Genomic DNA, 12,071 nt, shown 5'->3' on the forward strand with positions numbered 1-12,071 from the left:
TAAGACAACGATGATGGCATTTAGTCTTCTCTCATTTTATTCAAATTGTTAAATGAACTCCGGAGACTCGGGAAGTCAACACAAGTATGTCATTGCACTGATGGCAACTAAAATAAAATTCAGCAAGCCCTACTTGCATTCACCTTAAATGATCACTTCCAGAGTTTTTCATGCCACAGAATTCAATTTAAATTCATTGAGTCAACACATATAGTCTGATCACATTCCCATAAAGCCACTTCACTAGCAGCGCTTTGCAGTCCCTCCTGATTGAGTCCCTCTTCTTCTCTGTCCTCTTCTCTTTCATTAACAGCCCCTCTCTGCAGCACTGTATGTGCATTGTAACACAAGCTGCAGACCAGCAGTGCATGAATATGCATCCTGCTACAGCTATGCTTGAATGCCTAGGCTGAAGAGCTGACTGCATCCTATTAAAGCAATGAGATTGGATTCAGCTGAATAGAGTGCATGAGTAAGACTTTTGTCCTTAAACTCCATGCCCTCTTATTTTCATTTCCTCTCCTTCCTCTTCCCTTCGGAGTGAGAAGTAGAAAGTTGGGCTCAAAAGCAAAGACGTGAGGGAAGTGTGCGGCCTCATGCGGCATTTGAAACATGTTATAGCAACAATCGATGGAGGGAAACATCAGGACACAAATATGTGATTGTAGAATACTGATGACAAAACTGTCAAACCGCGTAATGTGTGACACTGACTACAGATGAGTGAAACAAATGTCACCACGCGTGGATCATCTATTTATAACTGGAGACTATTTTATGTCAAACCAAAACTGTGGATGGAAAAGAGAAACCACGGTGTGTCATAGCTGAATTTCCAAAGATGGAGATTTGGCAGCTTGGCTGGAAAGAACAAACCAAGCAGAATGACGTTATGAGATTTCATGAGTTCATGTTTCACGAGTGTTTCTCGGACGCACTGTGACCAGTATGAAAGTGGCGTCAGTCACAGTCCAGACAAAACGCCCACGCTTTAGAAAACAAAAATCACAGGTCAAAGTGGTAGGACAGAAAACAACAGGTTGTGTTTGAAAGTGAACGTGGGAAGTAGAACATGAAGAAACACAGGAGAGAGACTTTTCAGCTGGTAGAAGAGCCTACGGACTATTTAAACCCACATGGACATGTTTGCCAGCTTAGGGGTGCCTTTTTTTAAAATTGCATACAGCTTTGCGAGCAACACGAACCCTCAACTAAACACTGTAGTGAATCTTTTCAGAGCACTCGCCACTCTTTTAAAGCACAGCAAGTGATCAGCTATAAGCAACAAAGATCAACAGCAGCAAAAGAACCATATGTAGTGAATGAAAACTTCAATATTATATTACATCAGTAACCAAACAATATGTCTTGTTCTTTTCCAAACAATGCCATATACGAGCATACTGCTTGCAGACCTTTTTTCTTTATGTTTAAAAATCCCAACGCCACAATTAGATTGTCCATCAATATGTGCAACGTCCTCCGTTTTCTACAGTGGCCCACAGTATCCTCTATCGCCAAGATAAAATCTTCCTTCTTCAGTCAGTTGTGCACAGGTGTGTGCAGAGTACCGTTCAAGTCAGCCACAACACTCACACTAAAATGGTGCAACCACTTTTGAGGTTTTGCTAACACGTGACCACAAACCACATGGCATTAAGTTGGCCTCCATTTTGTGACAATCGTGGTGACAATGTAGAATCATGTGAATAAGGCACCAGCCACACAGGCCTAGAAATGGGTATTCCCCAACCAGTTGTGAGCGCTTGCTAGAGGTTGATGTAGTCGCTGGGCAAATGACTGGTCTAAAGTCCTAAAGCCAACCAGCCAGTGACCCCCCCAGTCGACCACCTTTTTCTCAGTTAAAGTGACTGCTTTGGTCACTGGGTTCATAGTTTGATTGGACTTGTCCACAAACACTGTCCAGCTACTCTCTGAGCGGCAATAAAACTGCGAAAAGTGATGCAAACTGGAAATGGAGAAAGTTTTCCTCCAAAATAAAAGTTGCACCTTTTGAAACATGTTGGCTACAGCGCTGAGGCATTTCTTCACATTTCACTACTGCTCGGCTAGAAGTTAGCAAGTATTTGCAGACAGACATGAAAAACTAAAGGGAACTGCTAACAACCAAAGCAATTACTTGGAAGTTTTTGGTATGGCATCTTCTTTCTAACAGATTTCACCCATGGACAGCAAATAACCTCCACAAAGCACTAACAACCAGTTGGGGAATAGACATTTTCCCCTAGAAACCAATGGTTGTGTCTCATATTCAATATAGCAGACAACTTTTGAACAACATGCTCTTGACCTCACGTAAGAAATTCTAATTATCTACTAAAAGTATAATTTTTATTTATTTTCTTTAAGGTAGCCAACACTGTATTACCCTCTTCTCACCATTCTTTCCTAAATAAATTATAATAATGTAGAAATAAGTCTAAAGACAAGGAAAAAAAACCCTATGAAGGTATACTTAATGCTAATAGTATGCCAATGCTACTACTCTACAAGGCGAGCGTTAGCATGCTAAAGTCTACTACTGACAATGGTAAAAATGCTTATCTGCCTGATCTAAAGCTGTTCTAGTGTTTACCACGTTTGCCTTCATAGTTTTATTCTATTATTTCTGACCGCAAGAGACGTTCATCCAAAATTCACAAAACCTTAGTTACATTCATAACTCTCAATTAGCATGCTAGCAACAGGCAGTATAAAACTTGGATGTAGTTTCCTGGTCAGAAAAATTAAGTCAATCCAAAATTGTCTTACACTTGTTTTCTATCTGAGGATGTCATATGGTGATATCTATGGTTGAGAAAAAAAAGGAAAAAAAAAAGATTTCTGGTCCCATGGAAGTCTATAGCAAAACATCTTTCTGTCTTGACATCTGCAAACTCTTTTCTGGTGAATTTAAGGACTCAGTCACTCATTTTAAGTCATGCTGAAAGAAAGAAATACACCATCAAGTAATATTATAACTAATAAATATGATAAATAACTCAAGTCTGAATTGTAAATCTTGATCGTACCATGTTTTAAAATAGAAGAACACTTGTGGTATGAAAACACACGCTCATTGGCTAACGAGTTATCAATCACACGTCATTAGTCAATAAGCATGTGGTTTCACAGTTAAACTTGCACTTTGTTACACCCAGTTTTTTTGCAGCCAAGAAAGTGATGGCAGAAACACTAACTTGAGGTTTTACAAATTGGGACTTTAAAAACATCGGGTGAAACCATGTTAGACAGGTACATCTTTGATATTGTCTGAGGTGTTAAACACGAGGGTGAACGCCCAACACAATGGGGAAACTAGTTTTGCTGGTGTTTTTTCAGGTTTGCTCAAATTTTGATTAGGCTTAATTTAAATTCTCTAAAGCTATTACAACTGAGCCTCGCTGCAATACTTCATGCCTGTGCTGAATTTGAGTAGGCTTCAGTTGCTGTGAAGATAACCAGCTACTAAAATCCATCAGCAAATGTATGATTAAAAACATTATTATGTGGCTGCACTATACATAGTTAATAGTGACTACTGTGTAAAAGATGGAGTTGTGGTACTGTTTTTATCAGCACCACATCCACACGAAATTGAACCTTTCCTACTTTGTGCCTCTAGAGCGACTAGGACTTTAATAATTCGCTCAGACAAATGCATCCCTTGCAGACACAGGCTACAGCTAAACCTTTCTCTCGTCTGAGAAAGGTGAAAAACAAACTTGGACCTGTAGCAGGTCTTTATCCCCGTCTTGGCCTGTTTTCTGTAACCCTGCCTGTCCTTGTTGCTCCAGTGGCACCCATACTGCTGACGAGGAGCAGCAGGGAGCAGACCAGCTAATTAAACTGCCATCTGCACTCTCACACAGCCACTCTGACTAATGTTTTGCTGAAACACGACATATTCATGTACGCACAAATACACAGCACAGATGGGAGCTGATGACTACACTAATAGGTGCCGCTTAGCGCTGGCCGTCCACAGTGAGGAGGGGTCTGTTGAATAGAAGTACTTAAACTCATAGGATTTTATACAGTTGTATCAAAACTGTGCTCCTTTTCTCTCCTGTTAAATCGTTCACTAACACCAACATACTTTCATGTCTGAATATTCATCATTCCTCTTATTAATTAAAGTGCTTCATCAAATGTTTTAATCATACGGATAAACATCAAGCTGTTAATGAAATATTATTATTAATATCCAAGCTTTAAAAATGTGCTGTACATGGGCGAAGTAAAAACTCTTAAAGTCTATTTAATGTTTTCTTCGTCACAAACAAACGCTGAGTTTCACACGTATGACTAAGTCATGGTGAATAACAGTTGCTGACATCAAAAAGTACCTGAAAACCAAAACTGAAAATGAGATCTACTCCCTGAAGAGCTGTGTTTTTAATTAGAATGACCTTACCAGGTTCCTCAAAATGACACCATGAAAAGATAAGGAAAAAGAAGTTCTCGCAACGCTGTGGTGTGAAACCAAAGGGGCTGGTATGTGAACACAAACATTCAACAGTGTGATAAACGCATATATACACTGATCAAGAACGTTAAAGGAACTCTTAAATCACACATCGGATCTTAATGAATTAAACTCTTTCTAGTAGATGCACCGATGGTATAAATTTAAAAATCCTAGGTGATTTTCTGAAAAGTTGACCTCTGACATTAAGATTAAGGTCACCGGGATTCAAACTTGACCAAGATTTTTAGCAGCTGCACCCATGGTACCACTTTTAAAACCTTAGGTCACATCTTTGTGTTCACTAGATTTTCAGAAAACATGAACTCTGATGGCTGTATTACAGTAACAGGACTGAAAAGCAGGATCCAGTATATACTTGGTTTTGTTGACTTCTTGTGTCCAAGGCTCCCAGCTTTAGAGCAAAGCCTTGTTGTTACCAGCAGCTAAAATAAACTTAAAGCTTTCTGCTCCCGCTTTTCTAAAGACAGTTGGTGCTCTCGCAGCGTTTCCAGTCAAGGAAAATTACAAACCACAGTATTACCACCTGTCTGCCCACAGTGGGTACACTCACAATGAAGGATCGGTACAAACTGTGCAGGTGTTTATTTCAATGATACCAGCCACTCCACGGCTTGTGTTCCCAAAACATTAAAACTGGTCCACCCAACTAAATAATTACTGATGGGTGCCTCAGCCTTTTCACACCTTATATACAGATTAATTTTATTCCACCAAGAAAACATTGTCCAGCATACGTACATACGCGGCGTTATGAGTCTCTTCAAATCACATTATCCACTGCAAATCTGACAATACACCGCTCTAACCCACTTTGTGACGAGCCGAGGCCTGGAAACCGTCTAATTCCACACACAGGCACATTTACATGCACGTTACAGTGCTGCTGTTCCATTATGTACTGAAAGCACCTGTTTAATCCACTGCAAGTATGACAGCGTGATAGTTCAGAAGCTGCAACTTTTCTGCTAATGCACCCAGGCCACAGTCGCGGGGGCACGTGCCAGTCACTTACGCACACTGAGTCTAATTCAGACAAGTGATTCACAAAGTACAAACAGTGAGAAGCCTGATAATTCTCCGTTTAACAGCCATTTACATGTACCCTGCAAATGACGGAGAGCGAAATAAAAGATCCGCACACTGTCATTTGTGTCACCCACGTCAGACTCACCAGCTTCTGGAACAAATGTCCGACGGTGACCTTCTCGTCCCACTGCTGGATGCTGGGTAGGAGGGCGTCGTAGAACTCTTTGTGGATCTCGAAGATGTCCTGGATTTTGTAGAAGATGGTCTCTACCTGCTGGATGGTCAGGACAGGCTGAGAGGTCGTGGCTGTTGCTTTCAGGGGTCGCATGGGCTGGAGAGACAGGAGACTCAGGTAATAAGGGGGGCTGCCAAAACTTTAGCCTAAATTAGTAATATATAAAGTACGAGATTGATGAACACAGAAAATGTGTTGAAATCATCCCTAACATCTGATCAGGCCAACAAAAAGGACCTATTAGGACCAGTGCCAGAAAGGGAACGTATAAATGCGTCACTCTGTGATAAGTATGTAATCTGAGCCTCTTTTCATCTGGGTGACAGTCTTCTCCTTTGTGTTGTTTGTACTCGGGCAGATTGCAGGCCAACTCAGTTAATCATAGTGATGTGTAGAGTGGTCATGTTGGGCGTGCGTGGGGAGGATGGCTCTGAATTACAGTGCAAACATAAAGGCTTTTTACGTCAGCTCTCTAGGGCTAATCATGAGTCACCCTCCTACTGTATTAAGGCACATGAGACAGGTTGGATTATTTTTAAAAGCACCGACAATCAATATCTCTGTCCTAGTCTATGTAAGACGGCAAAAGCAGTCGGATGAAAATTCCTCATTAGATTTCACCAGAAAGGATTTGGAGACTAGTGGTCCTAAATTTCATCTCCTTGGTGGAAAATAATAGTCATCATATATCAAATGAGCTGGAGCAGCTGAACAAGGTGATGTTTAAACATTTTTAATGAACCCATGTTTATATCAAGAAAATGGGAAAGAGAGACTCTCTTGTGATCTACTTCCCAGTAAATGTAAATGAACCAACACAGTACAGGAAGATAATTACTTCCTAGACTGTGCCAAATTTATCACCATAATCATCCACATTGATTGGGATCGTCTTGTTACTTGGTTGTCTTACAAAAACAAACAAATAAAATCATTACATTTACAAACTCTAGAAAATATTCTTAGAGTTAAAAAAAATCCAGTCAAGAAGTTCAGAATAATTTTATTGTTTCAAATACCCTGGAGACATGGAATATGATTATGATACATTTCCAGATAAAGAAACATTTCTCTCTCTTAGGCCCAGATGGGAAAAAAAAACGTGACTTTTCACCTTCATGTCAAGACCCAGTTTATGAAACCTGGCAGCAGGGGGGATTGGACTAGCTTATTAAGCTGTCTGATGGTGAAAGAATCCAGTATTTTGAAAACTGGAGAGAAAACTGCAATTTCCAACTTGAAAAAACCCCAAATCTTAAAATAACCCATGTTAAAAAACAGTGGCAAAGAGTGGCATGAAGATCTGCCATAACAAATACCCTGTTTAAAATAATCCACAGACTACATTGCACAACACTGCTGTGGTGCCTGAGCATACAATCCCCTCTCTGTATGAAATGTAATACAGAGCCTGGAATCTCCATGCCTACGTTTTGGAATTGTTTAGAGATTTGTTGCTACTGGGAAGACTTAAAACAAAATAATGCAAAGTTGGTTGCAGTATTGCTTTATTTATCTAACACCGGGTTTCCAGGGATGCAGCCAGAGAGTAAAGTGTGACTATTCTGTTTGTAGCAAGTGTATTAATCTGCTGAAAGAAAAAAAAGACAAAAACAAACGGCCCCAGTGCCTGTTTTAGACCTCCTCTGAATGACTGAGGAAGTAGAGGAGGAGAGGAACAAACTTTTTATTGGTGGAACTGCGAGATGAGTCGTTGTGTTGTCACCAAGAGCTCAAAGGGAAGGAACTGAGAGCCTGACCAGATTTCGGCAAGTGTTAGTGCAATCATTTGTTCTTACTGACTAATTAAAGCGTGTGTGTGTGTGTGTGTGTGTGGGGGGGGGGGGGGGGGGGGGTCTTGCCGTGGTGAATTTCCACAATAATTGTTGTGCGCATTTGTATATCTTAATTTAGCATCTATCTGACTATATATTGGCCAAAGTAGAACATGTGGCCAAGATCAGCAGGCTGTGAGACATAGCGACTTAGCATGAGGAAGTGTGGTTGGTTAGCGTTGCAGTAAAGTGCAGCATCTGTGGTCCTGCTTTAAGTGTGGCCATCGACCACTAATAGTGTTCTGATAGTCTCACAGCTCACACCAATGCCTACAGCAGCAGCAGCACTCCAATGTTCACGTGGTTATATGAGCCTTGTTACATTGTTTCTGTTTCTTGTCTGTCTTTGTCTGAGTGTCTCACCAGTAGCAGAGCCTCCAGCTGGTTAATGTAGATCTCCTCGCTGGCCAGGAATCCAGACAGCACCAGTCTCTTCATCTCCAGTCCTTTCTCGATGTCTCCCTGCAGGATAAAACAGACCTGGCTGTAATATGCTTTTATTCGCCTACATACACATATAGCGCACTGGAATACACATATTCACCAAAAATCCTGTTATCGAGGCTCGGTTTTGACTAATGGCACATGAAAGTACCCTGACTCTATTTCCTGCAATGGTCAGGTAAACACAAGATTGATACAAACAGTCGTAAGCGTAAAAGAATGCGCAACCTATTAGAAATCTTATGAAAACATCTAAGTATCTCATTTCCTCTGTAAAGCTATTTGTGATGACTCCAGGCAACTGTTGCATTTTGACGTCAACGTCGGGGAAGTCAACATCCTATTGATGTCTGAGAAACGCTGACCAAGACACACTCATAGTGTATTGTTTACATTTTGTGGGAACTTATAATTAGAGCAAAATTACCAGGTTTCAAAAGAGGGACTTCCAACATGATCATAGAAGACTTCATCTTTCTTCATATTATTCTCACTTTTGGCTGTTCCCTCGTCATAAAGGACTGCCCTGCTCCGCATGTTTGACTTGGCCAATACACAACAATGGCATAGTGATACAGTGACTCTGTGGTAGATGATACTTGCGTGACAATCAAAATGTCACAATATCTGTGTAAGTGAAGTAAAAATATTTGAAAAGGAATTATGTTTTTGTATACTGGACTGTGGAGTGCACAGGTGTATCAAACAGAGAAATGTTTCAAAGTTTCGCTTTCAAATTTCGAATTGCTTTAATTCCGCAGCAGTTCGCCAGTAATGATCGGAACACGTACTATGAGAAAGAAGGGGGGGGGGGTTCATGAGTTTCATATGGTTAGCCAGCAGGCAGCATAACAACAGCAGTGGTTGCAGTGACGCCAGACTCGCAAAAGTATGCGACAAGTTTGATTAGCGTATGGACATATGCTCTGTTTTGTATGTAAACTTGATATTCAGCTATCCATCCAGCAATTCTTTTCCACTTAGACAAATTAGGGTCGCCCATGCTGGGGGGCTGAAGCCTATCCCAGCTACCACAGGGCGAGAGGCAGGGTATACCCTGGACAGGTTGCCAGTCTGTCACTGGGCTTTCACAGAGGCAGACAACTGTTCACACTCACACAGAATCATTCATTTAGAAGCGACAATTAAGATAAACCCATTCACTTTAAAAATGTGTTTTTTAAAGATATTTTTCTTTACTTTTAAGTTATCTAAGATATATTGTATTGTATCTTATCTTAATGACCTTGTAGTACCATATCACCCCATTAGAGCACGTCGCTCTAGCACTGCAGGCTTACTTGTTGTTCCTAGAGTATTTAAAAGTAGAATGGGAGGGAGAGCCTTCAGTTTTCAGGCCCCTCTTCTGTGTAACAGGCTTCCAGTTTGGATTTTGGAGACAGACACTATCTCTACTTTTAAGATTAGGCTTAAAACTTTATTGGATCAGGTGACCGTGAATCCTCCCTTAGTTATGATGCAATAGGTGTAGACTGCTGGGGGACTCCCATGATGCATTGAGTTTTTCTGTTTCAGTCACCTTTCTCACTCAACATGTGTTAATAGACCTCTCTGCTGAATCACACTTGTTATTAATCTCTCGCTTTCTTCCACAGCATGTCCGTCATCCTGTCTTTCTTCTCTCACCCCAACTGGTCGAAGCAGATGGCCCCGCCCCTCCCTGAGCCTGGTTCTTCCAGAGGTTTCTTCCTGTTAAAAGGAAGTTTTTCCTTCCCACTGTCGCCAAAGTGCTTGCTCATAGGGGGTCATATGATTGTTGGGTTTCTTCTCTGTATGTATTATTGTAGGATCTACCTTACAATATAAAGCACCTTGAGGCGACTGTTGTTGCGATTTGGCGCTATATAAATAAAAGTGAATTGAATTGAATTGTATTGCATACCTTATCAGTGTAGCTGGTTAGGTATATTGCTGTATTTACATTTTTCCCTTATTGAAGAGATAAATACCGATAAACTCCAGAAAATGGCATTTAAATACAACATGTGTGCCTTAAAGAAGGCCAAAGAACAGCTGTGAGACCAGAGATTAATTATTAATTCCACCAAGTCCTCACAATGATATCAGCACTCCAGGACTGCCCAGCAAGACGAGGAAGGAGGCATGACCTCATCATTTAACCCAATCACGGCTGACATGCACATTCCAACACTGATGTTATCCCTCAGGCAGGAAATTATACTACATATCAAGGTTCAGTATTTACCGTATGTGTTATAGTATATGCCATTTACACGTGCTGCTTTATTAAGAATGCTGAAGACTATAAAGATAACAAACACTTGCGATGTGATGACTGCAAAGGGCCTATTTTGAGGCCTGTCACACACTGGCAGTTTTTCCTCAGCTAACCGTGACAGTGTAAAGTAAATCAGTTCGAGAGGCGGGGATGATTTCTATTGGTCATTTTTCTGTTGGTTAAATAAACTGTCAGGGAAGTCCTTACTGACACTTACTTGCATTTACGTTAATATGAGGGATTAATGAAGCACGTGGCCAGAATTCTGTTTAGTTTAATCCTCTGAGCCTTTCTCTTTGCTCGTATTCTTTTAAAAGAACCTAAAGCTCAAAACTAAAGCCAGAAATGAGACACACTTGAAACTAAGAGAAAAATCTTTGATGTGATGTGAATTACTGCTGGTCAACATTTATTTTAAGCAGCGAGAGTGTCTCCAGTCACTGTGTTCTTATTAAAATGATATCTCAGAATAGCTGAGGTCTAAAATATGACATCATAACCCACAAAGGTGTTCTGTCCTTTTGACTAACCAAAATGTTGCAGACATATTCAGTTCTTTTCTTTCAGTAACAAATAAGTCACAACTCAACGAAAAAAAAAAAAGACAGGAAAAAGGAATATTTTCCCTCTGCTGTGTACAAAGAGCTACTGTGTGGCGAGAGGGCAAGACGAGGAATCCATGAGGTGATTTTTTTTCCCACAGCAACCTGCTCTGTGAGTCACAACTAGGCTTTTCACACAGACAAACACTGCGTGCTTTCCTGCGTTGCCCTCTGCCCTCTGATAAAAGAGCTGATATCTTGAATGGGCAGAGAAAGTTTAAAGTAGCTCTGCTTTTTATCAGTTCATCAGCAGGGAGGAGTACACACAGAGGCGCACAAACACAGAAGTTAGCATGAGAAACAGAAAGCGGCCGGCTTTAAAAAGCAGCAGCACCGTGCACAGACATGCGCTGCAGAGCCGCTGCCTCATCGGGCCACGCTGACACACCAATGGCTGTCACTCTCACACTCTTACACACACACACACACACACACACACTTTTGCAGCACAGATGGCTCTGAGAAGAAGCACACGTCACGCCACAAACACACCAATACACTGACTGGGATTTTCCATTTTGAAAGGCAGTATTGCAAAAGTGTGTACGTATGTGTATGTACGTGTGTGTGTTTGTATGTGTGTGTGTGTGCGCGCTTTTTCCTCTGCATCCAGCTCCTCTCCAGCTCATACCTCACCTTGAACTGCCTATGTGTCGTAGTGATGGGCTCCAGCTCCCCATCTCCATATTCAAACTCCTCCTCCTCCTCCAGAACCCTGTCCAAGTAGCACAGCACCTCCTCCTCTTCCTCCTCCATGGTTCTGTCTTTCCTTTCCTTTCTTTCACCTCCTTCTCTCCTCTTTTCTGCCTCCTATCTCCTTCTACGGGGCCTGCCTGGACACATCAGTGTTTTCCCTTTAGATCAAGTCGTCTGGACACCGAAAGACAGAAAGAGAGAGGACCCCGCCTACTCAACCCCACCCCCTTCCTCTGCTGGGCTTCCTGGTATTTGTGTGTGCTCTATATATGTGTGTGTGTGTGTGTGTGTCTGTCTTTGTGTGTGTGTGGCCACTGTTCCACCTCAGTCGATGAGGTCTGCCCTCCCTCTACAGCCGCCCCTCCCCTCCCCACAAATGCTATCCAGCCACTTCCTTGATGGCTACAGACTCTTTCTGTTAGGGCTACGCTGGGAAAGTCAGTCTTCTCTTGTCCCTTATTTCTTTCTTCCGTTCTCTTCG

At 41.5% G+C, this 12,071-nt stretch overlaps 1 protein-coding gene across 3 annotated transcripts in view; it reads right to left on the reverse strand.

Moving 5' to 3' along the window:
• abr (ABR activator of RhoGEF and GTPase) overlaps positions 1–12,071 on the reverse strand; it is a 121,483-nt gene that overhangs the window by 59,429 nt on the left and 49,983 nt on the right. For 2 of the 3 annotated variants that reach the window (XM_063488674.1, XM_063488675.1), the window contains exons 3-4: positions 7,952–8,050; positions 5,664–5,849 (exon numbers count right to left, since the gene is read on the reverse strand). In XM_063488674.1, coding sequence (XP_063344744.1) covers positions 5,664–5,849; positions 7,952–8,050 — 285 coding nt within the window. Of the gene's footprint in view, positions 1–5,663; positions 5,850–7,951; positions 8,051–11,530; positions 11,731–12,071 lie in introns of those variants that run through there. The other variant, XM_063488676.1, reaches the window with a different exon arrangement.

This window comes from Pelmatolapia mariae, linkage group LG10_11 (assembly GCF_036321145.2).
Source record: "Pelmatolapia mariae isolate MD_Pm_ZW linkage group LG10_11, Pm_UMD_F_2, whole genome shotgun sequence".
Lineage (NCBI taxonomy): Eukaryota > Metazoa > Chordata > Actinopteri > Cichliformes > Cichlidae > Pelmatolapia > Pelmatolapia mariae.